The sequence below is a fragment of the Centropristis striata genome, chromosome 7, assembly GCF_030273125.1.
Source record: "Centropristis striata isolate RG_2023a ecotype Rhode Island chromosome 7, C.striata_1.0, whole genome shotgun sequence".
NCBI lineage: Eukaryota > Metazoa > Chordata > Actinopteri > Perciformes > Serranidae > Centropristis > Centropristis striata.
The window spans coordinates 30,098,685-30,125,996 of NC_081523.1; the positions used below are offsets into that span (position 1 = coordinate 30,098,685).

General features: G+C 40.7%; 1 protein-coding gene across 3 annotated transcripts; it reads left to right on the forward strand.

Annotated features, from left to right (window-relative positions):
* The first annotated feature begins 931 nt into the window (after positions 1-931).
* On the forward strand, positions 932-27,293 carry add2 (adducin 2 (beta)). 3 transcript variants are annotated; one of them, XM_059336768.1, is made up of 15 exons: positions 932-1,142; positions 9,862-10,055; positions 10,845-10,986; positions 11,841-11,992; positions 15,648-15,728; positions 15,923-16,072; positions 16,412-16,555; positions 16,798-16,896; positions 17,936-18,112; positions 19,746-19,994; positions 21,448-21,564; positions 21,654-21,740; positions 21,853-21,979; positions 23,948-24,031; positions 25,935-27,293. In XM_059336768.1, the coding sequence occupies exons 2-15, from the start codon at positions 9,909-9,911 to the stop codon at positions 26,189-26,191; spliced, it is 2,013 nt and encodes a 670-aa protein (XP_059192751.1). In that variant the 5' UTR covers positions 932-1,142; positions 9,862-9,908; the 3' UTR covers positions 26,192-27,293. The 3 variants fall into 3 exon arrangements, with proteins under 3 accessions (XP_059192751.1, XP_059192749.1, XP_059192750.1); XM_059336766.1 differs by lacking the exon at positions 25,935-27,293 and having other exon boundaries at positions 23,948-25,236; XM_059336767.1 differs by lacking the exons at positions 932-1,142; positions 25,935-27,293 and adding an exon at positions 6,368-6,527 and having other exon boundaries at positions 23,948-25,236.
* Positions 27,294-27,312: the final 19 nt, after the last annotated feature.

Below are 27,312 nucleotides of genomic sequence, written 5' to 3' on the forward strand. Positions count from 1 at the left end.
AAAGTGACGTACATTGGAGAGTTTATATAACAGAAGCACAGATCAAGTCAGGGGAGAAAACATGAGTAAGAAACATGGGTTAAGATTGAGTCCTATAGCAGGTAGATGTTATCAGGCAGTACATGAGGACAGTGGAAATGGTGCTTTTTTCTTCATCTTTCATCTGTGTAGATTATGTGTAAAAGTGATCATGACAGAGCTGGGTCTTTAGTCTTTTCTGTGTCTCCTTAAAGATTAAGAGGGACTCAGCAATTTTATTTTCAGTTTTGCAGAGGTGGAAAAAGTTAACATAAAGTAGCATTCCCACTATATAAGAATGATCACTTAAAGGTAAATGGCCGTCTTTCAAATATACCTTGCCTTACCAATTACCTAAGGCAAAAGGTCATTTTCATTTCTTACTTTTGGAATAAAAACCCTTTTTTGGATCACTATGCTTCTTATGCATAAGGTAATTTTTGATGTATGTTGTGCATCAAAGGGTTAAAGTGTTAAAATTAAACATACTTAGAAGTACTATTGTACATTTGCCAGTGAAATGTAGTAAAGTAGAAGTGTAAGGAGTCAAGTAAAGCACATACAAATAATCAACGCTCTGCTTGCAGTACTATACTGTTACTTGTGTCAATCTTAATTTTTCTGTGATGAAACCACCTAAATGTCTTCTTTCCCCTTCAGTTTACAGGCTGTTCTCAATCAGGACAGAAGGTGGCGCCTGTTTAAAGGGATATATTTTGTCCGACAAGAAATGGCCTCGCCACCTAAACAACATTTAAGGAGACAGCATTAGATATCCAGTGGGGCTGTTAGAACGAAGTCTTTACAAACACTACAACTACGTGCATGGCAAGCTTTATTCCCACTGAAGGTTTGTTTGTATGGGTGGGAGCCCTTGGGTGTCAGACTGTGGACAGGCGTGGCAGTGGGCTGGTCCAGGCGCACGGAGCGATGAAAAACATCAGGGTCCTTTGACTTGGTACCAGCTGAGGCCCCGAAATAGAGTGACAAAGAAATCCTAGTGTCGCAGCCCAATACTGACACGATTTGTTGTAATAAATCACATCTGCTTGTACTTGAGGACAGCTCTGGGCCGTGGGTGTGCCGCACCCACACAGAAGACACGCTCCTGAGGATGCACTGAGGTGAGCATACTGCCTGCTAACATTTCTCTTTTGATCCATAGAACAAGGCAATCATGGCTAAATAGCTGGGCGTAGCAAGGTCCTCCCTGTCGCGTGCATGAGCCGTGTGTGCACCGATGATGTCTCAGTCCTCACTGCCTGACGTTTACCATGTTGTTGGCGGAGCATCCCGACATTACGTTATATGCTTGTACAACATAAAAAAAAAAAAAAAAGCATAATTAGTCGGGATACAGTACTCATCCATGTTGCACGCGTTTCCCTTTCTTCATTGTGCTGTGCAGATGAGGGCCTGTGCTGAGTGCATGCTCCCTAATATGCAGTTTGTGTCGTGTGTTCATAGAGTGATGTTGCGCTGTCTAATCTCGCTCGTTAGCGTGCCAGCGATGGTTTTTTGTTATTTTCGCCCAGGCTACGTGTGCTCCGGACGGAGTCAGGATTAATATGCGGGGCATGAGGAGGTCTTTCGGGTTTTACAATGAGAATTTGCTCGGCTCTGCACAGAGGAAAGTCGTGCAGTGTTGATCCTTCGCTGCTGGCCTCTGCATTTTTGCGGGTGGCCATTAGCAGCCTGGTGCTGATGCTGCAGCGCGCACGAGTGTTGCTAGGCAGCCAAGCAGAGCGCGGGCCGCTAGCGGGGGATGCTAAAGAGCCATTAAACGCTGTACTGTTGTGTATTCGCTTTGAAATATGAAGCTGTAGATATGCAATATGGTGCCCTGCACTCACATGACTGATCGATAAGCCTGTCCTCCTCTTCCTCCCCCCATGTGGTACAGGATAGTTTAATCTGCCTCAGCACAATGGCAGACATGCTGGATTCATGTCTGCCACAGCAGTGTAGAAGTTAGTGTTGTGGTCAGCATTCGTGGAATTTATGGTTACACTTTTTATGACGCACATGCTTGCAATACAATATAAACATACTTATTGCATTATAATCTGCTTATAGCACTGTATAATCATCGTCATAGAAATTATAGTTCTTTAAGCAATAATCGTAAAACATACTGAAGCATTTTATAATTACTTATAAGGTCAAATCCTTCATAATCCTTCATAGTAGTTGTCTACTTACATTGTTTTATGCAATGACCATGGTTTATTATAATTCTCATAGTTCTAATACATTATATTTTCTTATAATGCATTACGATCACTGTCATAATGCATTAAAATGTGATTATAGTGTTAGGGTTAGGCTATTCCTAATCATATAAAGCATTGTAATTATAATGAATTATAGACATGGGCTTGCAAAAATAATGTTAGTAAGGGACCAGAAATGATTAGAAAATGCTTTATAACATGTAATGATTGTTCTTATAACACATTATGGTATGAGTGCCTTTTATTATTTTTACTTAAATTATATTGTATTTATATTTGTTGGCTGCACATCCATAATGCCAATCTCCTTTTCCACCACACCCCAAAGGTGTTCTATTGGATTGAGATAAGGTGACTGTGGAGGTTATTGAAGTACAGTGAACTCATTGCGATGTTCAAGAAACCAGTTAGAGATTATTTGAGCTTTGTGACATGGCGTGTTATCCTGCGGAAGTATCCTTCAGAAGATGGGACACTGTGGCCATAAAGGGATAAACATGGTCAGCAACAATAGTCAGGGAGGGTGTGGCGTTTAAATGATGCTCAGTTGATACTAAGGGGCCTAAAGTGTACCAAGAAAATATCCCCCAGACCATTACACCACCATCCGCCTGAACCCTGTTACAGAGCAGAATGGATCCATGCTTTCATAGTGTTTACGCCAAATTCTGACCCTACTATCTGAATGTGAATTGCAGCAGAAATCGAGACTCATGAGACCAGGCACCTTTTCCCAATCTTCTATTGTCCAGTTTTGGTGAGCCTGTGCAAACTGTAGGCTCAGTTTCCTGTTCTTAACTGACAGGAGTGGCCCCCGGTCTTCTGCTGCTGTAGCTCATCTGCTTCAAAGTTAGATGTGTTGTGTCTTCAGAGACGGTCTTCTTCGTACCTTTGGAGTGCTTATTTAAGTTACTGTTGCCTTTCTATCATCTCCAACCAGTCTGGCCATTCTCCTCTGACCTCTGGTATCAACAAGGCATCAAGGCTCACTGGATATTTTCCCTTTTTTCGACCATTCTCTGTAAACCCTAGAGATGGTTGTTAGATCAAAAGTTTGTGAAATACTCAGACCAGCCCATCTGGCACCAACAACCATGCTATGTTCAAAGTCACTGAAATCACATTTCTTTCACATTCTGATGCTCAGTTTGAACTTCACCATGCCTAAGTGCATTGAGTTGCTGCCATGTGATTGGCTGATTACATATTTGTGTTAGCGAGCAGTTGAGTAGGTGTACCTAATGAAGTAGCTGATGAGTGTATACTGTGATTATACATTGTAATACAGCTTGTCAAATCATAGAAGTTTTCTTTAACACCTTGATATCAAAATTGTAAAATCTGTCACATTAGAAATGATAATGCAAATATCTGTAGTTAATTAAAAAAAACCTTTAAAACTCCCTTGACTGTAATAGATCCCATCACCTGTATGTGTCTTCTGCTAATTTTCCATTTGCTCCTTTACTGAGTATTTTGTATATTGTGATATTGCTTATTTACATTAAGGTTGAAGCCAAATGTCCCATTAGAGGAAAGAATATCCTGCACAGTCAACAAAATGTATTCTACCCCTACATTACTGATGCATTTTCATCTTGTGCATGCTTTGCTTTTGGAAACCACTCTCTCTGTTAGATGTTTAGAGTTAATGAGGCCATTTATTGGTGGGTTGAGTACAGCCAACGTGGTCTTCTAACATACGATAGTAATTCAGTTTAGTGTTGGCTTATTTTGTTTTGCCTGCTGAGTTAGGGTTAGGCATTCCTTGATTGTAAGTCATTTTAATAGCACATGATCACAGTTCGTCACCTTTTATAGAGATCCTGGTTTGTTAGAAACTAGTTCCATAACTAGTTGGGATCTACTGCGCAGCTATTATGACATAAACCTAATGAAAGTGAAGCCAAAGAAAATCAATCCAGAGCCACTTAGGTAATTATACTCTTATCTGCCTCTACTGCTGGGTGTCACTGCTGAGACACAGACCTCCTAAAACCACTGCAAGTGGGTAGATCTACATCAGTCAATAGAGACATGTATATGTGGAGATATTGTACAATCAATCTTCAATCAAAATCCAAACTGATGGTTTAGTGTACCTCTTTTTAAGGTTCAGAATAGGCCAAAGATCAGCAGTATATATTGATATCTTTTATTTTCTTATGTTTTGTGTGTAAGTGACTAAAAGAAACAACAGTTTTTGAAATTGGTCCAGTACGGAGTGAGGGCACTGCAGCTGCAAAACAGCTAATCCTTCAGTATAATTTTGCAACATCAGTGTACATCTATTAAAAGCTTGTTTTTGCCACTGACAGGCTCACATTGTTATTGTAAGTGTCTGACAACATTATGGAAAGGACCCTAAAGAGAAATAAAATGTTTTTATTTACCTTTCTTTACCTTTTGTCCAGTCTGTTATTGTGTCTAACCAAAAGTTCTGAAATCATCAAACACAAACAACACAAATTATCTTTTGTATCTTTTAGATAACACTAAGCTACGCTTTCTGTATACCAACTCTGCAACTCTCTAAATAACGTTTTCACTATTGTGTTCTGGCAACAAGTCACTGTGTGAGATTTTGGACTTCTCGCTAAGCAAGAACTGGTTAGATGCAATAACAAACAGACCGGATCAGGTGAAAGATTGAAAATTACTTTATTACCTTTTACTGTAATGTTGTCTGACTCCTATGATAACAATCGGAGCTCGTCAGTGGCAAAAACAAGCAGTTTTAGTGGACGTAGAATGAAGTTGCCACAATTGATTTTACAGCTTTCGTTGGTCGTGGCTGCAGCGCTTTCGCTCAGTACTGGAAGAGATGATGTTCAGAAATTGTTATTCCCATTCTCCACTTTAGAATCTGCTCTATTGGCCAAGTATTTGAGCAACATACAAGGAATTTGACTCTGGTTTTACAATACTCTCAAAGCTACGTGAATAGAAGAAAACAAACTGTTAAACACAGAATGAGCTGAGCAATAAGTTAAAGAAAAAGTGCACAAATAAACAAAAATGTATATATATATGGCACAAATAGTGAAGGAATACTACTGAAGGATACTACGGAAAATAAGTTTAGTTCAATAGTATTAACTGATTTAAGTGATACTGAAATTCTGCTGTTGCAGCTGTAGAACAGACTTGCAGCTTGCCCACTTCCTTAGATTTTCTGAAGCAACAGTGAGGTGATGATGCAGCATGATCAGCCATCACAGTGAGCCTAAGGATAAGAGGCGGAAGAAGCGATGGTGGGCCAGCAGCCAGATCCCCATGTCTCCCCTCAGTCATTAGGACCCTCCCTGGAGAGAGAGGCTTTCTGTCTGCTGCCTGTCAGCAGCTGAGCCCCCTCTACCCCCAGAGAGAGATAGAGAATCACAGACACTGTGAACCAGCCTCTGTTGTAAGAGGAAGAGAGAGCTGCTGTTCTGTGATTTGTTAAAACATCAATATGGACACAGTTGAATAAAGATATAAATATCACAGTTTGTGATTGGTTAAAAAAAGGAGCATCAAATAAAAAGAGAAACACAATCTATTTGAAAACCTTAAAAAAAGTTCTTAATTATCAAAACAAAACAACACAATGCTTCAACATCAGTGTTGTTGGATAGCTGATGTAATGTGTCAGTGCTTTAGAGCAGAGCGAGCCTGATGTTGTAGGGTTAAAGTGCACAGTTTATCCAGAAACTCCATTAAAGGTTTAGGCATCTGTCAGAGTTTGTTGTGTGCAGTGCAGTGAGATTTAGTAATGCACATGGATCTGATGTAGCTTTCTCTTGTGCTAGTAGAGCAAGCATCTTAAAAGCTTTCCATTGAACCTGGAGACATGAGGGAGGGCAGTGGTGATGCATGTGATCAGGGATGCACATGCAGTTGTGGTACAGTAATGCAACTTATCAAGTAAGTCAGTCAGTTAGTGAGATGTAGCACAGGAGAGAGGGCGTGGTGTGTCTGGGACCTTATCTGCTCCGTGCAGCTGTGTGTGTGTGTGTGTGTGTGTGTGTGTTTGTGAGAGAGAGGGAGAGAGAGAGAGAGGGAGAATTGAATTGAGTAGGTTTCAGTCTGGGAGTGGTCAGCTCTGCTCTGAAGATCCTTACGGTAACTCTTTACTCTTTCTCCAATTACCGAGCCGTATCAGCAGCTTACTTCCTGTTAGTGGTTCTGACGCTGCTTGTGAGCTGCATGTGAGCTCTGCTAATGCTGCGTTTTCTATAGCTCTGCTCTTCCACCGGCCTGTGACCTGAGGGATACAGCATCCTTAATGCGAGGGTAGGTTTTTCATCTTAATGCTGCTGTTTAAAATTCCAAAGAAATCAAGGCTAACATACTGTTTATTTCGACACTTGCCAACAGGAAACTCTGTTTCCATGTTTATTCAAGATACAAAAGGATTTGCTTGTAGTTGAAATGAACATAAGTGAGCATAATTGATTGACCTGCCAATTTTGATAATCTTTGCTGGATCTCTTCATAGTTTGGGCTGATGTGCACCACTGGATCCTGACGCAGGGATTTTGCAGACTCTTGGGAGCATAGGCTCAGGAAGATTAAACAATATTCTGCTGCCTGCACCTCTCCCATCTGCACATTTACTAACATTTCTTAGTATAAGCCTTAATAGCATTGACTTTCTCATCCGAACAGGAGTATACTGCTGCTTATGAAACACATGGCGAGTATAGTAAGAATAGTTACATTTTTTTAATGCTTATTTTTATAGACTTGCTTTGCATAATGTCTTTGAACCGGTTATTTGTCTTTAATATTTAAATCATATGTGACCCATCCCCATTCTACTGTACTTCCAACTCATTCTCCCAATTGGTTAATATTGTATTAGGTATGAACAGGATGTGATGGATTGAAACATATTTTCAAAAATACAAATTGTGTCCTTTGTATAAGAAACAAAAACAATCCCTGATTTAGCATCACTCTGGCAATAGAAATTTCATCACTTGTGCTGTCAGTATCATCAGTAGGTTTGTTGACCATTCTCAGGCACCTGCTATAAGGAATGCTGGTCCAGTTGCTGTGAATTGCATATTCAGATTAGTGTGGGTGTGTGCGATTTCTAATGTGTTTCTGATTTAAGATGTGTCATGATGTGCCTTCATACCAATCACATCTCAACTGAATCTCATCTGTTACTCTAACTTGTAGAGTAACAGAATCCACACTCTGGCCACATTTATCCGCCATTGTTGCTCAAAGGATGTCATTTGGTGAAGTGTAGTTCATGTTGTCACTTGATGCTATAAAGTTTATTAGGGAGATGTCTAAAATAATGGGAGTCTGAGCAAAGTAGTGAATTTTTCCGGCCTACCCAGCCACACCTAGCTTTCACCATGACTCTTGCAAATGCTAGAATAGTCAAAGTCTATTCTAGGGCCTAGGGTGGGAAAGTCAAAAAGATAGCAGAGACGTTTGAATATATATATATATATATATATATGTGTGTGTATATATGTATAAATATGTATGTGTATATATGTATAAATATGTATATATGTGTGTGTATATATGTATAAATATGTATATGTGTGTGTATATATGTATATATGTGTATATATGTTTATATATATACACACATATATGTGTGTGTATATATATATATATATATATATATATTACATTGTTTGTAATTACATTATAACAATGTGAATTAGGGCTGCACAATTAATCGAATTTTAACCGTGATCACGATTTTGGCCACCATGATTAAATTAACCTGATCATCGGCGATATTTTCATTTTAAAATGCGGGCTCTCCTGCATATCAATTCAAGCACTTTCCACACCAGTAGTCCACCAACCACCAGGGGGCGAATGCATAGTTAAGGTTTCATGCAGCTGCCTAAATAAATAACGAGCGAGCTCACCTTGCAGCGGTACCTTCAAGTCACTCCGTGGACTGTAGCATAAAGGGCTGTTTCCACTACAGCCCAATATCCAGAATGAGGCTGGCCTCACTCGCCGAAACGCCCCTAATTTGAATATGAGCCGTCTGGAGCGGACTTTTGACGAGACTTTTTTTGGCCCTGTCGAAGAGCAGGGCAGTTTTCTCCTCTGAACAAAGCCTGGTTGCTGATTGGATAGAACGCTAAGCAGGATGTGACGTAGTACTCGATGCCACAACAACATGCGCCATTTGTAAAAGCTGGCGAAGCAGTGTTGCCAACTTAGCGACTTTGTCACCATATTTAGCAACTTTTCAGCCCCACTTAGCAACTATTTTTCAAAAAGCAACTTTTTCTGGTGTTATTGGAGATTCTTCTTACTCTTCTTGACGAGCCGCCAGCCCCTGCAAGTAAGAACGAGTCGAAGCAGCACAGTCCTCCTGCAGCAGTCTCTCCCAGCTGCAGAGCCAGAGGGAATGTTAACCTCTTAGCATCCAGTCTGCAAGTTGCTAATAGGCTAACAGTTAGCTCTGTAGCAGTACAGTGTGTATGTGCTGCTGCTGCAGGAGGTGTTCACTTAGCTATCTCTGTTTGTTTACAACAAGCCCCGGACACTCTGTGCACACACTAAAAACTGTTCCTATTGTTTGTTTAAAAGTAGTGCAATAAAAATACAGATGTTTTCCCTAACCTGATGAATAATCATGATTAATAATCGTGATCACAATATTGATCAAAATAATCGTGATTACCATTTTGGCCATAATCATGCAGCCCTAATGTGAATGCACTGTAACAACACGGCAGATATTATTGTATGTTTCACAACCATTAACGTTGTTTCAGCCACTGCCAGTTACAAGCAACATAAACCAATAAAGGTGCAAACTTCACTTTATGATACATCAACATTATGTTATTGCTTTTTTGTAGAATCTCTCTGATGTTTACTCTAATGCAAGCCATCCTTAATGCGCGCTGCTCTTTGACCGGTCACCTTAATGCAAGCAGCAGTGGTAGGTGGGGGGCAAGGCCAGACCCAGAATTTCCTAATGATGGAGAAAGAGTAGGCATGCTTTCAGCTCATTTTCAGTGTAGTTTTAGGTTTTGTTTATTTTCCTTATTAAGTGGGGAAAACAAGATATACAAAATATTAATCAGTCTGGAGATGAATTTCATTGATAGATTGGTATGGTGGTATGCATCTCATCTAACTCTAAACCGAAAAAACGTATGTTCTTAAATGTCAAACAATTCCATTAAAATGTATGTTACCTCTTGCTGCCATTTGTGTAAATTAAAGTAGCCGAACTGTAGTTTATATCTCAATCTTTTATGTCAGTTCTCTGAAAAGTGTTATTCAGGTGCCTTTAACGGCAGTATTTAGCAGCATTTAGGGAGCACTCTCGCCTCACAGGTTTGTATGTCATCCCCATTTCAGCATGGGTTCTCTCCTCCTTCTCCAGCTTCCTCCCACAGTCCAGAAACATGCAACTTTAAATTGCCCTTAGGAGTGAATGAGAATGTGAATGGTTGTCTTTCTCTATGTGTCAGCTCTGTGATGGTCTGGAGACCTGTCTGGGATGTACCCTGCCTCTTACCCAATGTCAGCTGGGATCAGCTCCTGCCCCCTCAATCTGAGTAAGAGATTAAGGATAAATTAATGAGTTAATTCATTTGTCACTCTTTCTTTGTTCTTACAGTTATCCGCACCCACCCCTGTAAGACAACCACTGCAAAACAGTAGAAGATGAGTAAGTCCCCCACCCCTAAAGGCACCCCGGTGCAGCGCAGCCCCAGTGATGGGGTCCCTGAAGGCTTCCAGTCTCCTCAACATTCCACACCCAGCTCTGGACCCCAGCATAAGAAACGCATCTCCAGTCTCCTCCAGAGTCCGGTGAGATGACTGTGTGTGTGTGTGTGTGTGTGTGTGTGTGTGTGAGATTTTTTTTTTGTCTTTTTCCTCTCTCTTTCTCCTTCCCTGTCTCCTCTCCTCTCTAGATGTGGTTATCTCCTCACGTTACTACAAATCTGTTCTCGGATGCCTCTTAACAGCTTGAGCTGCAGTCAGTGCTGGACACTATTCTGAGTGCATGGGCATGTGTGCTGTGCATATGGGAGAGCATCAGTGAAGCTGCATGAAGTTGTGTGAAGTGGAAAGGGTGATCATGGAGTGTCAGGGCTGATGGAGAGGGGCTGACTAATTAAATATGTTTACTTACTAGGAGTGCGCTCAGAGCACCCATCCATTTGTATGTGTTTAAATTAAATTCAGGTAGCGCCAAAGATAGAAATGAGAAACTCTCTCTAAATCCACCATTCATTAAGATTAGAGTTATTTTTTAAGTTTCGATTCAACTTTGATTTAAGCATATTTTTTAAACAGACTATCAACCTTGATTGTTAAAAACATCAACAGGTAATTGGTTTGATGCCATGACAACTGTCATTTAAAGACTATCAAGTGTGATATAACCATATTTTATGGAATGTACCACACTAGGGACATATGTTCAACACATCTTGATTTTGATTTCGATAATTAAAGTTGAATGCTCATTTTGATCAACTTTTGATTCAGAGTATTGAGTATTATGAAGTATTATTAATTGTTTTGTAATTTTTAATTTGTGAAAACATGTATGTGTGATAACATATTGATATCTGTGTGTTGTGTGCTGTGTAGTCATTCAGGGAGGAGCTGGATGTGCTGATCCAGGAACAGATGAAGAAGGGTGGCAGCTCGTCCAACCTATGGGCACTGAGACAGCTGGCTGATTTCATGGCCTCACATGGCTCTCCGGCCGCCCTGCCCGTCTCTCCTTCTAGTACGTGCACAAGACTGCATACACTTTTTATTTCTAGCTATATTCTGTTATTTGTCCTCTTGTCCTGAGCAATGCAATTTTAGAAACAATTGTTCTATTGTTCAGCCTGGGAGCTTGTAATCCAAGTGTTCCACTGTTACGTTTGGATTGAGTCTTGCACAAATGTAACTAATAACATGAATCAGTAGTAGTAGTTGGAACTGGTATTGTGCATACCAGTTCACTGGCACACTTCAGGGTCGAAAAACCATGGCGAGGAAGAAAAGTGGTGAATCCCTTATTTAGGGCATCATGGGTTTGCTGGCAGGGAAAGATGTGTAGGCAGTGTGAATTGGTATGTTCAAACTGAATGATGTGCTAATAGCCTTTATTTTATTTGTTCTATATAAAACTTCATTCCCGAAACATCTTCTACAAGAAAGATCTTTTTCAGTGTGACTAAAGATACTATTAAATTATGATTCTGAATGCAACCAGTGCAGTATGCAGACAAACTGTCCACAAATTTGCACATTATGATAAATGAAAAATATCTGCTTTAAAGGAGTGAAGATGATAAGCAATTAACTGACAATATCACAATGGATCTGTGGAATTGTTTCATTACATTAGCATTAAAGGCCCTGTACACCCACACAGGTGTTTTCAATTATTCTGGCTCATTAGACCCCTGCACAGGCTTCAGTCTGGCAGAGCTATGGAGGGGATAATATGTCACCAAAAACCTTGTACTAATAATGATTGTTGATAGGATAACTATCAATGTCATCATTCTTATATGGGAATTTTAACCCTTTATGTCCACAGTTCATCATCTTCACTGCTCTTTCTCCATCTCTGTATTTCCTCCACAGACATGATGATGGTGACACCCATCAATGACCTGCAGAGCTGGGAGCCTGGCAGCATGGTGAAGGGGGAGAGGTTGATGCGCTGCAAGCTGGCCAGTGTCCATCGCCTGTTTGACCTGTACGGCTGGGCCCAGATCACCCGCACCTGTCTCACTGTTAGTTCCACTACCTTCTCACATTACATCTCTGACTTAAGGGATAGTTCATATTTTTGAAATGGGGTTGCATAAGGTACTTATGCATAGTCAGTGTATTACTAACAGTAGATGGTGGTCAGCGTTCCCCCAGTTTGGAGAAGCAGACAGGAGTAGCTGTACAGAAGCTAAAAGGTTTACCTTGCTGTCCTGATTGCAGCCCTTTTTTTAAAAGCCACCAAACTCTTTTGACAAAAACAGCAATTCTACCTCACAAAATACAGGAGTTGCTGATCTGCCACTCTCCAGCAGCATCAGTTTCCTGTCAGAAATGACAGCAAGATGAGCACTGAAAATAATGTAAATATAGTATACGGTATTAAACTGACATAGATTTTTTGACAAACTGGGGGCATGTTGACGGCTATCTACTATAGCAAATGCACTAGTCTTTCATAGCCAGATGTATCTCCACAGTGTTGTGTCAGCGCTGGAGAAAGGTCTGGCTGCCACTATTATCACTACAGAAGAAGGAAATGTTCTGGCTTGTCTATGTTTCTTTAATCTGATCAGAATCGTCTTTGGCGGTGCTGAACCCAGGATGCAGTGATGGTGCAAAGTAGTAAGAGGAGATAGCGAAAGAAGAGGAAAATTGTGTGAGCAGTATGAACAATGGCAGCCTTATAGCAACAGTCTACTTCCAGTAAGTCAGACTAGTGGTACACTGACTGTGGATCAGTGGATCTGGAATGACTGAGTTGATCAGGCAGGTTTGGTTTAAGATGAGAGAGGTGGTCTAAAAGTTGGGGTGTGCATTTCTCTGGAAAGGCAAAAAAAAAAAAGACAAAATTTTAAAATTCAGCCCTCCTCCTGCAGCTCTCCTCCATAGACTGTATATAAATAATGGACGTAGTGACCGTGACGTCACGTCACTCTTGGTTTGTGTAATGCCTGTTTGAAGCATCGAGTTTAGCGTTACACTCGTCGCCATCTTCTTTTCGGAAACTGGTAACAGACCATATTTGGACTGGGGGAGCGAGAGGTGCATCTGACTGACGACCGAGGACGGCCCTCTACACTGGCAACCTGACTGAGCAAAGTCACTCGCTAATTCATCTTAACATTATCTCTAGCATTAACTAGGATTTTAATGTTGGCTAGCAAAAAACAAAATGTACATTACTTACCTGAGAAAATGAACAGCGACTCCTTGGAGTGTCTATTAGTACAACCAAATGCTGAACCTTTTTAAAGGAACAAAATTAAGTCATTAAGTGAAAACACAGTGTGAAAGGGTGAAAGTTATAAGACGAAATCAGTTAACGTCCATTTTTTTTTAAATTCTATTTTCTTCTAAATGGGGCCCTTATTTGAACTATTAACATCAAATTGTCTTGAAGAAGATTTTTTTACTCGCAACTGAGACTATAGTGTTGTCCTAAAAAAAATTTGAGGTAATAAATCAAGCGAGAAGTTTTCTCATTTTGTATTGAAATGAATGGACCGAAATGCTTCTGCAGTCACCGTCAGCGGCCCCTGCTTGAATTTTTGGTAGAATGCAGCTTAAGGCACTTCCTGGTTTGCCTCCCTGCTCAGACCATAGACTGTATATAAATAATGGACGTAGTTACCGTGACGTCACCCATTGGTTTGTGGACTGCCCGTTGGAAGCCTCGAGTTCAGCGTTATACTCGTCGCCATCTTGCGTCGCCATCTTGTTTCATATACGCCGAGCAGACCATATTTGGACTGTGGAGGAGCGAGAGGGATCTGACGACACTGACTACATGCCTCTCTACACCGGCAACCCGACTGAGAGAAGCCGCTGCTAATTCATGTTAGCATTAATTGGAGCATTAACTGGGATGTTAGTTTTGGCTAGCAAAAAAACAAAAACAAAATGTACCTTTCTTACCTCAGAAAACTGAGCAGCGACTCCTTGGAGTCTGTTAGTCCAACCAAACACTCAACAAGACATTTTTACACACTGTCATTAAGTGAAAATACAGTGTGAAAGGGTCAAAGTTTGTGAGACCAAATCGGTAAACGTCCTCTTTTCTATCTATATAACGTTATATATAACTTTATTGACACGTTGCCTTGGATACGCATTGCTCTGCTTCTCTCCTGGTGATGGCTCGCCTTGTCAGTGACCTGTAGCCACGCCCCAAATCATACGATTCTTTATCTTCTATTTTCTTCAAAATGGGGCCATTATTAGAACTATTGACATCAAATTGTCTTGAAGATGATTTTTTACGAGTGATTGAGACCATATTGTTGAAAAAAAATTTCTGAGGTAATAAATCAAGTCAGAAGTTTTCAAATTTTGCACTGAAATAAATGGGCAGATTTTTTTGCAGCCAAACTTAGCACCCCCTGCTGGAATTTTTGGTAGATTGCAGGCTTAAGGCACTTCCTGGTTGGCCTCCATGCTCAGACATGGAGATTGCCGCCTGGCTCAGACGCAGAGGTTGCCGCTTGCTCTCCTCTCTCTGTTCTAAGCTCCTCCCACCACACAAGGACAGGAATATACACGTGCTTCATGCCTGTGGTGATTAGGATCCTGATACTGTTATTTACTATGCTTCGAGGCTCCAGCATGTTTATTAATTAAACACATGTTAATATGTCCAAAGCATTACAGAGATGGATGGAAATGTTGCAGATAGTTTAACCTTCTGCTAACCATAGCTAAAGGTTAACTGTTTAGGCTTAGCCTTTGGCTACAGTTAGCAGAAGGTTACACTTTTAGAGAAATAGAGGTACAAAGCTGTGAGGTCACGGCTGTGGATAGCAGAAGGCAAAACTTTACAACATTACAACATTTTCTCTCCATCTCTGAAATGCTTCGAGGATAATCATGTTGTATTGTGTCTATTGTCAGACTCTTTCATACACTTTTTTGCTAAATCCATCTTCCTTTTTTGGGGTTGCTTTGCAGTTTAGGCAGTTGTTACCAATGCTGGCTTTTTTGTAGGATTTGCCGTCATTGAATCAGGGTTTTACCATCTAAAGGTGTAGACATCTCTATTTCTGTAACAGCCAATAGTAACTCTCTTTTTCTAACATATCCTGTGATCCTGTCACAATATAGCCTTCTAAAGCCTGAAATCAGAGCCAATAGGAGGTGCAGAAGGCTATTCTTCTCTTGAATTAAGGGTAATTTAAAAAAGAAGAAGCTGTTCGTTTATTTCTAAAGAAAATCAACATAATCAACTCAATGTGTCTATGCTTCTGTTTTCATATATTTAAAGTGTGAATTTCAACACAGTTTGATTTAAGTGGCAGGCTTTTTTCATAACAGCGTATTATAGCGTGCATACTTAGATTCTCACTGTCCATTTTTAAAAGTCATCTTAAAACCTATTTTTGTTCCTTGGCTTTTAACCACGCATGAGACTCTGCTCTTGTTTTTAGTGTTTTATGGTTTGCTTTTATTTATTGTTTTTTAAATTGTCTTTTAAAAAGCAATAAATCTATTTATTTTAGTGTTTATTTCCTGTTTTATTTATTTTATTGTCTCTTGTTCTGTTTGTTTATGTACAGCACTTTGTTGCGGGTGTTGTTGTTTTAAAGTGCTTTACAAATAAAGTTGAGTTGAGTTGAGTTGAATTAGCATAGCTTTACTTTATCATGTGTCTGACTTCACTAATGCTCCTCTTCCTCCTGACAGCTGCGTGTTAGTAAAGAACAGGAACACTTTTTGGTGCTTCCAGATGGCCTGGCTTACAGTGAGGTGACTGGATCCAGTCTGGTGAGTATTGAACACACACACAATACAACAGCTCTGCCATAAATACCACATTTAACTTCATAATTTTTTGTCGACTGACAAAAAGGTGGTGTTAAAGGTTAAAGGTGGTATTGTACTGTTGTACTGGACTTTTTGAGAGGTGTTTCTTATTTTATGGATTTTATGTTTTCAAACTGCTTTTATGTGGTTTGCAGGTGAAGGTGAATATCCTGGGTGAGCTGGTGGAGAAGGGGAGCACCAACCTGGGCCTGGACACAGAGAAGTTCAGCCTGCACTCAGCAATCTACTCGGCTCGGCCAGATGTTCGCTGTCTGCTTCACCTCCACACACCAGCCACTGCTGCAGTGAGTCAGCCTGGCTCCATGCCAGGGGAGGGTGGCATTAGCTCACAGCTCTGTCCTGTTCTGTTTAGAGGAGACATTTACATTTCTGCTGGTCACATCCAGTTACACACAGAACAAACAGAATAACACATTCATACGCTTAAGATAGAAGCATAACTATATATTAAGAGTTGGATATTATCTGGTAGTTGTAGCAGTTACAGAGTCATGTTTTTCCTGTTTGAGGGTAATAACATTATATCATTGTGCAGAATTGATTTGCTTGTAAAGCACTTTGTGATGTCAGCACTTTGAATATGGTGACCTTTGCTGCCATGACTGACAGCCAACTGTCTCCAGGTTTCAGCAATGAAGAGCGGCCTCATGTCACTGTCCCATGAGGCTCTGTTGGTTGGTGATGTGGCTTATTACGACTACAATGGAGTCATGGAGCAGGAGGAGGACAGAGTGGAGCTGCAGAAGAGCCTGGGGCCAACTTGTAAGGTGAGCAGACCACAAGAGGAAAGACTTTAAATCTGAAACTTGCTTATCATGAAGAAAAGACATCAAGTGATGTGGTCACACACTGGATTAATATTGAAGCTGGTGCTGCTGTGTGGAGACTTTACTTATGAGTTGGTTGTAGTGTGTCTTCTCATTCTACAGTGACACTTCTAAATAACCTCCCGCTATAGAATAGAAATAATGGAGGTGTTTTTTGTATAAACTTTGATTTAATGGTACAGGTTCTGGTGCTGAGGAATCATGGCATTGTGGCTCTGGGGGAGTCTGTGGAGGAGGCTTTCTACACCATCTACCACATCCAGGCTGCCTGCCAGATCCAGGTAGTCCACACACACACACAAACACACTTTAGTGACTAACAGCTGATGTACAGAAAGTGCTGCCACGGCATGTACAGTATGTGGGTATGTGTGAGTGGGTGAGTGAGCTGGCATGTGTACGTAATGTACATGCACCAATTTTACACCTGAGCAGTTGCCCTTCTCTTGGTCCCCTTTCACTGTGTTTGAGCCAGCAGCTCTGCACTGCAGTATAATACTCTATCAGTGTCTCGTGCCAAAGACACACTGCAGTAGTCCTACAGGACCAACAGAGGCCTGTAGGGAAGAAGAAATGTGAGTGTAAGGTCATTGGGTCTCATGCATAGATTTGATATTAAATTTTATATCTAAACAATTTAAAACTTTTGTTGCATTAGGGCTGTGCAATATGACTAAAGTCTGCCATCCTGATAAATGTCATTTTATATCTTAATAGTGATATATGTCACAATACTGTATAAAAAAATAAATTAATTAATCTGCTATGCTAACTTGGCATTTCATTTTCTTTTTCTTTCATTTCTTCTTTTGTCTGAATTTAAAGTTGCCTGTCAAAAGTCAGTGGCATGTTGGTTTGTGGTTTGCACACGGCACTTTAATCTGCTGCCCTCATATGGGTTTAGTGGGCCATTCTCTGTGCTCATTGTTAATAGCCTGACATGCACCTCCAATTTAAGATGAAATGTGATTCATCAACATACTCTGGTCGGTAAGGGCAGAATTGGCTGTTGTTCATAAATCCAATGTAAGATTTTCTTATTCTCATTCCCCTGCTTTGTGCATGAACTAATTGGAAAACAATCATGCATGCGGCCCATTGTTCCTTCAGATCTATGGAGGTCGATGATGTTTTTGAACAAGGCACTATGCTGGCTCTAATTTAAAAGTAAGTGTGTGGGCCCCATGTGTGTACATGAGTTTGTGTGTGTACCTGTCCCTTGCTAGAAAAGAGATGATGAGTTCAGCAACGTTTCCTAAATAAAAAATGTCCTTAGAAAAGCTGCAGCTTGTTCTCAATGTTTTTTTCTTTTCTTGCCAGGTGTCAGCTTTGTGCTGTTCCGGCGGTGAACAGAACGTGATTCTGCTGGACCGGACCATCCATAAACCCAATGTAGCCGGCACCGTGGGCTGGGCTGGCTCCACCTTTGGACCCTTGCACAAGAGCCGCATCGGGGAGCACGAATTCGAAGCCCTCATGAGAACTCTGGATAACTTGGTAGGCAGCAGTAAACAGAAACATGTATGGTCATAACTGAGGAATTATGAATCTTTAAGAGATCACCAATTTTACATATCCAGTGCAGTACAGTTTACTCGTCATGATGAGTACTGCAATATACCATCTAAGAACACCTTTGATGTAATATCTCCTGAAGTCTTTTTTAAATGATTAGTGGCATCGATGGCATGGATCGTGTTTAAAATGCATTAAGACATGCCTAATCAAAGATGTGGTGGCAATCCCATGTCCTTGGAGCTTGGCTTGGTATGTTTTGGAGCTTAGGTTGCACTTTTTAAAATAGCTTGAATAGAAAGAGTAACACGGTAAAATGTTTTACTTACCTTGATGTGCGGGGGAGGTTTATGATTCAGCTGCAGCCCTTCATCTAACCAGCTAACCACTCCTTCTATGCAGTACTACAAACTGATCCACTAACAAAGAGCACAGAAATGTCCATATCTTGCCGAATAGAGCAAATTTTATTGAACATTAGCAGTTAGATGCTATGTTCATTGTATATCGCAGTTACTGTATACTATCTATTCTATCATCCAAATCAGAACTATGATAGGGAAACTTATTTTTCTGAAAGCAAAGATCTAAGCTGCAGGTGCTTGATAATGTGAAAGTGGCTGAAAAGAAAAAGTACCGTATACCTCACATCAGCTAAAGTGCTTTAAGGTAATTCAACCAAAATTGAATGGATATATTGCTATGTGATTAAAGCACAGTACTTGTAATCCTCTCATGAGTGCATTTGCAACCCTAAGACCTCCTTGGTTTGTCCGGTTGATATGGGAAAGATTCCATTCATCATCATCTATTGAATATCATGTATATGCAGCGTAAGTGCTGTAAAAAATACTGCTCCATTTCCTGTAGCTGCTCCACAACAAAAGTATAAAAGCCTTCCTGTGGTTAGCAAATGGAAAGCTTTTAATGTAAAGCAGCAGCATGGCATGTTCAATTTGCATTAGCAGTAACTAAAAAGCAGATAATACAGCTGCAGAACACAGAAAGTTTATGATACAGGCTACTAAAGTGCATACCCATCTCATATCCATCCATTGACTATGAGTTAGCATAGCCTAGCATAAAGACTCGAAACAGGGGGAAACAGCTAGCATGCTCTGACTCTGTCTGTAAGTCGCAAAATCTACCTGCCAGCTCCTCTAAAATTAGCTAATTATATCTTCTATCACAGTTGTTTAATCAAAAACAAAACTGTTTTATCGGGGTCTTTGCTGGTGGGGTGGCAAACTCGCATTGATGGTAAGAAAAAAATCACAGCTCCTGTCTAAGATACAGTGGTGGACATTACCCCGTTTAACCATAACTTGTTTTTACACTTGGGGCCAGTAAGCAGATTTTAATACCTGCAACAAAGCCAATATTTCCCAAAATGTTTAACTCTTCCTTTCAGTGCAGTGACACAGCTCAGTTGAGGGAACAGCCCATAAAGGTTAGGATCTGCTACCAGTACCAACATGTTGTGAGTCAGGGCTGTTAAGCTTGATTACAGATTGACATGACATGGTCCAGTGAAAGTGAGCAGGCTATTGGACAGTAGCTTTCTTTTCTGACCATCAAAGCTGAATGGATGACTCTTCCTTCTGTTGTTGTTCAGGGCTACCGTACAGGCTATGCCTACCGTTTCCCTGTCCTGCTGGAGCGATCGCGGACGCGGAGAGAGGTGGAGGTGCCCGCAACCGCAACAGCTTTCCACCAGTTTGATGACGACGGAGTCCACCCAGCTCTGAGGCAGCACCCGTTTGCTCAGCGCCAGCAGCAGGAGAGGACTCGATGGCTCAACACCCCCAACACCTACCAAAAAGTCAGCCAGGAGCAAGCCAGCCCGGGGCACCAGCGCACCACTGTGAGCCTTCAGGAATCATTACTCTATATTTAGAGAACAGATAGAAGGAGCTCAAGATTTGTCTAATTCTTCATTGCAATAGGGCTGTTCTTAAAGTCATTTTTTATTACATTCAAAGCTTCTATTGAGGTTTCCAAATGAACCTTCACTCCTGTCATTATCAGGCAGTAACTTCAAGGTCTAAAAAGTGAAGCCAATGCAGAAGTGCCTGAAACATGCTTTTTCTTTATAATGGCTAGCAGGCGGCGTCTGCAATAAGAAGTCTGATTCTGTAGAAGTCTATGAGGAAATGAGCATACTTCTCACTCGATTTAAATATTCAGCAAACAGTTTCCTAATGAGTTATGGGCTCAATCGTTTCAATTGTGCATGATGTTCAATTTGGTCCCATTTAGAGTAAATTAGACTATAAAGCAGGGTTTGCTTTAGTGTACTTTGTAATTAAAAGGTCATTCTTGGTCACTTTTAAATCCCTTGTTCACTGTTTGGTCGTGCTAAAAGACACTCCAAGCAGTCGGCTGTTCATTTTGAATTACGGGTGCACCTAGCTAGCTTGCTAGCTAGCCTAAGCTGAGAGTGTCCTCACGGCTGCCAAATACGTTCTGCGCATGCACTGATGGTATTTATGGTCATCATGATCATGATGTTTATGGCGTAAGTACTAAAAAATAAATAAATCCTCATTGGAATAAAGTGATTCATTGGGTTAAATTTGTCTTTTTGTACTAGATCGAATTTCTGTTTTGAATATAACTTTAATTATAATGCTGTTAGGTTGTTGCTAGACCGCCCTGTTTTACCATCTATTTATTACCATCAACACATGTATATGTTTTGATGGTGGTTAAGCTGTTGACTGATGCAAGGAGGAGACAGACACAGAAACAGTAATTAACTCACCATCTCTCTAACGATTAGAAAAGAAATGGGCGATTTGTTTATGTGCATTCATTCAGGGTTATTTCTGCATCGAAAATCAACACCTTTCACTCTAATGTTGATTTTCACTGAGAAGCATTTGTATTTCCATCTATGAACCTTAGAGAAAAGAAGGAACAGAGCTGCAGCCATGAGTCCTTTGGAGACAAAAACAATATGAGACAAGTTCTCTTACATCAGTGGGAGGAGCCTGGCTCTCCCATTCTGTTTTCTCTCCTTCTCAGTCCCTCCCACCCTGCTCTCTCTCCTCTTCTCTGCATTGCAGGGGAAAGCCCACTGCCCTGTGATGACTACTGCAGTGCAGAGTCTGCCCTCTGGTGGACAAACAGTCACATGATCAAAGTTGCTTGATAAAACCTTACTTTTCAAGGGGATAAAATATTTTTGGGAAGGAATGAAGTGACTACATTACAGACAGAATCATATACATTTTGGGCATATTGAGTCATAAACTTATGCTATTTTTACTTATAAAGTGGATTATGAGATTTTTATATTGTTTTTGTTTTTTTAGTGGCTTAAGGCAGAAGAGATGACACAAGCTGGCAGCACAGCCATCAAGATAGAGAACCCAAACCAGTTTGTGCCTCTTTTCACCAATCCTCAAGAAGTGATTGAGACACGAAACAAGGTAACCTCTCCTCCACAAGTCCTATCTTTTCCTTCAGTATACTGTCACAAGAATTAAAAATGTCATGCAAGAATATTAACTCTCCTCAGATCCGACAGCAGAATCGCCAGGACATGAAGACAGCAGGACCACAGTCTCAAGTCCTCGCCAGCGTTATAACAGTCGACGGTCCTCCGGTAAACCGCAGTCTCACTGCTTGCCAAACATCTGTCTCTTCTACTCTCTAAATCCTCCTCCTTAACTGCAGTATTAAGAGCTGTGATTTTTGTGTCGCTGCTTGTCAATTAGTCTCCAGTCAGCCCACCTAAAGCCCCACCAGAGCCAGAACCTCCAAACCCCTTCAACCAGCTGACAGATCAGGAGCTGGAGGAGTACCGCAAGGAGGTGCAGAGGAAACAGGATGGAGGGACCAATGGTATGATTTATTCAGCTCAACTATATTAACTCTATTTAGATTATTTGCCAAACAGTTACAGGACTATAGCAGTCAGTCTATACAGTAGGCATCTGTTTATTCTTAGGTCTAACACAAAATTACCCTCAAAGCAGTATTAGAACATAGTTGTTATTGTAGAGTTATTTTGTGAAAAGTGAGACTTCGATGTCATTTTTAAGCAGATCTAGGTGCTATATAAATACCATTAAAGTTTCAAAAAAAAGTTCAATACATGGAGAAACATGCACAGCCTTTAAAGGGGCTGCCAGAACTTCCGTAAGGTTGTGTTGTCACAGTTATATTATACATCGGTTGCAACCTCAGTGCAGTCATTCCCCGGCTGCAATGAAGGGGCAAAGATGCCAAGAGCACCGATGTGGAAGACCCGGGAACAGTGATCAATAAGGGCTGACTGGGCTTTTTTATGAGGGGGCTTATAGAGACAGGTGCTTAAACAGAGTGTTTCAGACAGAGGGTGAATACAGGTTAATTCAGAAAAAGAATGTGTCATTTGAACATTAAAGCATGTCAATCTGTAGAAACCCAAAATACAAGTATGAACCTGATAATGAGCATGATATGTCCCCTTTAACAAATATTTTTCATATGCCTTTATGGTAAAAGTGTATTGGCAGATGTCATATGTGGTAGTAAAATATGTCAATCCTGAACCATGGGCATTAATCTGTTGCTATACCTGGCGCCTCCACTCTTCTGAGAAGTCCTATCACCACATTTTTGAACCTGCTGCAGGGATTTGCCCCAACTCAGCCACAAGAGCTTAATCAGATTGGCGAATGAGTTCTGGTGATAAATTCTGGCTTTGAGTTGACATTCCAATTAATCTGATTGTAGTTTGATTAAAAAGGGCTTTGGCTTGGTTGGTGCTCAACATGTTAGCTAGCTAGTTTGCAAGCTAGCTAAGTTTTGAGGTAAGCTAGCTCGTCACACGGTTACAGTCTCTTTGCTCTGGTCTGTATTGAGCACTTAAGTGGAACTGGAGGTTTAGGGAAGAGTATATAGCTTAAAGTATCAATGCCATGCCTTAGGATTTCCACCTCAGATTGAGATATCCAGGATTGCATACGTCACATACCGAGGGAACCAATCCCATCAACTTTTTGGATGGAGCTTTCCATCATTAGCAAAATTTCTTGGCATGACTTGGCCTGCTTAACATTCAAGGGCTAGGATTTGATATTGTTGTATGTTTGACAACCACTAACACTGTGTCAGCTACTGCCCCTCTCAAGTTAACAAGCTAACAAACAACATAAACAAATATAATATGCTAAGCTCACATAGCATTCCAATACAACTGCTAGTCTTTGAATGATTTTGTTGTACAATAGACACCTTATATGAGTCTGAAAAGCTCAAACATGTAAACCTAAATCACTGCCATGTTACCTTTAACGCTAGCTGTCATAATGCTACTCTGCCACCGCTCAACCTATCTTGATTAGTCTGATGAAATCCCATTTTATTGTCTTTACTGCCTGTTTTTAGGGGTGTCTACCTAGTTTTGGCAATATAGTATAAAGGCAGATCAATATGCTACCCCTCACTTTCACTGTTAATGTATGGCACATTTTCTTCTAACCTTTTTAAAGATGCTAAGTGTAACCAATGCCTTTATAGACGTGCACTACGATGTTTTACTTATTCGACCATATTGTATTGTCACAAATGTGTTGTCTTTTTGCCCTCCTCCATTTTGTGCTATAAAACATGCGGCAAATTCCCTGCTGTATCCCTGCTGCATGCTACAAAATGTTTGAAAATGTACAGCTACTTATTTTTGAGGTTAAAATGTTTTACACAGCAACTTTAAGCAAAATTCACTTGTGATGTCATGCAAACTGTGTTCACAGCTCTAACTTCCTGTACAGCCGAGCCCTCACTGTCCTGCACTGTGTGTGTCTTTGTGTGTATTTGTGTAAGTAGGGGAGGAGGTGGCAAATGACAAGGAGTCTCCCCCTGCTACCTCCCCCACAAAGGGCCCTCCGCCCAGCCTCCCTCCTCTCTCAGGTGAGACTTGGCAGAGTGCTGACTGTCCGGCCATTTTCTTTGCACGCTGCTTATCTGACCAGCAGCCTGCTCCAAGTCTTACATGGACTCGTGTGATCCTGTGCTGCTTCTGCCTTATCATGCTTCAAACTGACAACTGTGTTACACCTCTTCAAATACAATGGATACAGTCTCTGTTGGGACAAATTCAGAAACATTTATTGCCAGTTTTTTGTATATTAACACGGAAGGATTTGCCTTGTAAATTAGAAGTGTGCTAGATAGTAATATAGTCCATACACAATACAGGAAAGTGGACATTAGAGGGAGCTATTCTTGCCATGATTATAGGTGGTACCTTTAAAAGTGCAGATTCATACAGTCAGTAGTAAAAAGAGAACTGATGTATGGTAACAAATTCAAACAAAATTCACTTAAATATTTTTTACAACATTTGGATCTGAATTGGCTCTCCATTTAAAATTGCTGTACACGACTTTCAGAACATAATTCAGAGTCTGGGTCAGGATTCTCTCACACGTCTCTCACCTTTGACATGGGGCAGCTCAGTTGAACCCCAGAATAGCTCCTGATGCTACGTTCATCGGTGTGCAAATTAATTCACAATGGTGGCAGGTGGCACTGTTTAGTTTACAACTGTGCAAACAGCACTAACATTTGCAACATTTGTGACATTACTGACAGAACTTACAATGTTAATGAGGATTAATTTACACTAACCGGGGCGAACTGGCTTCTGCTATGACACTGTCCTCCCACCCTAGGTCGAGACAAAATTATCAACCATGCTAACAGTGCAAACAAAGCTAACAATGTGCACACTGACTGGGGCATTCCACAAACGTGATTTGTTTGGGATGCTGTTTAAAACATAAATTAATACAGAAGGCAGAATGAAGTTTCCCTCCCCCAGCCCCATTCTTTGGCTGGGGAGAGTTACGTCTGAAATAGTTTGCTTAGCCTGCTTCCCCTGCGACCCAGCCCTGGATAAGCAAATAAAAATGGATGGATCGATTGGTTTCCCAGTTTGAACATAAGCTATCTTTTCTTTATACTGTATTTAGTTTAGTCCATGTGGGGACCTGGCTTCCATGACAACGGTGTCCTTCTTCAAAGGGTCAGGAACACAGGTCGTTATCAGCTGTAACCACCACAAAATTATGTGTATCGTTTCTCTCACGAGGGACTCGTGCACATACAGCGAGCCCGGCTACCAAAACCAAGTACAGAAAAGCTCAGATTACAACACACACACACACACACACACACACATACAAGATTTAGTAGTTAAAAATACTGTTGACTGGCTGTGGATAGGGTAACTGCTGAAACGTCAGTGGCGAAGCTGTTAAATAATTAAAGGGGTAACATGGGGTGTCAGTTTTTGTTGGCGTGTGCATTTTATGTTTCTCAAGAAAGGCCTTTTGACTTGACATAATAGGAATATACAGGACCTTAATGCATTAAAAATGTATTTAGTACTCTGCCAGCATCGGCCTGGAAAAGCTTGAAAAGTAAACAAAATGCAGACATTATTACTAATAGTTACACCTGTTTAAGTCAAAATGTCTGCTTCAATTATGTTGTCTTATCTGTTAGTGTTTGATGTACATTCACTACATTTCACTCTGTCTGTCTCTGTACCTACAGTGTCTGTTGTACTCTCTCTCTCTGTATCTGTCTGTCTGTCCTTTTCTGTGTTACTCCACACTGATTTATAGGGCACACTTCAGGTGCTTTGGTCTTGTCTCACTAGTAAGTACAGAGAATGACAATCACCTTCTCATTAAGCATATTCATCTGCAGTGACATGTCTAGCATGTAGCTTTGCAACTCCACCCCACTCAAGGCTCTCTGTCCGGTTGCTGAATATTTTTATTTTCTTCTTTTTTTTTTGGAGCAGAAGAGGCAAAGACTGACTCTCCAGCCATACAGAATGGAGGCGAGGAGGAAAAGCAGACAACAGAGGAACTTGAGAAAGGGATGAAGGCTCTTTCAACCAACGACACCTCCTCCACACCTGCTGCTCCACCCCCCAAACCACAGGGCGGTACCCCAGAGGGCTCCCCTTCCAAGTCGCCATCCAAGAAGAAAAAGAAGTTCAAGCCGCCATCATTCCTGAAAAAGAGCAAGAAGCAGAAGGAGAAAGCAGAGACCTGAAGCATTCAGACACACCTGACCTCGGTGAAATATTACTGTGAAACGCTTTTTAGTGTATGATGGAGTAGCAGATGAGTTAACCACATCAGATCTATTCAAACACTCAGTTAATATGTCATTCACAGACACGGTGTGTTAAATTGATTACAAATACTGTACCGTAACACTGGTACTCACTGATTTGATTGAAGTGGTGATTCATCTTCAGCACGTTAAAAAAACACTGATAATTATTTTCACATACTATTTGACCCAGGTCAGATACGACCCAACATTTTGACGCTTCTTGTCACACACACAGAGTCCCTGTATTACTCACGTCTTATTTTCACCTGCTGTGCTACCAAACCATTACTTAACTTCACTGTATAGACATTCAAACATGTTCCTTTCTAAAACTGGGATGACGAGTTTGATCTTGTGCACTTAGATCAGAATTTGTTTCATACCATTTTTTTAATCCACTACTTTGCAAGACATGGTGGAAAAGTCCCCTTTAATTATGCACCCCTTATCCATGTATAGGCACTTGACATATGTATATTGATATTCTAGTACGTTGCATTTGTTTATCATCACAAGCATCTTCTAGTCATGATTTGGTTCTAATTATCAGATAGATGTTGCAGGTATACTGTGTGAGCACAGGTGCAGTACATGTAGAAATATACTGATAGCTACTGATTGTGCTCTTCTGAATGCTGGTTTTGTGTAAAACTATCAGCCTATTGACGTTATTACAGCAGGGAAGAAAGCAGGGAAAATAATGCTGGCTCGCAACAAAACACAAGTCGCTATAAATGCCTCTACGCCCCAAAACAAGATAAAGCATAAAGAAGTTGTTGCTTGCCAATGCAGTTTGAAACCCAGTAATAGAAGATACTGAAGGTACTAAACATTCCACTTTTCTCATTTTCTTTTTAATGTATGTGTGTGTGCAAAATACCTCTTAGCAGTTGTAATTACTTTCTGTTTTAACCAGTAGCTGTTATCAAAATGCTGATGTGTGATGTTTGCTCATGGTTTTAATTTATTTTATATTAGAATGTATAAGTGAGTGTTGCAAGGTTACCATGTATCAGTCATTAAAGATCAAATTTGATTTCAAGCCAAACAGAACA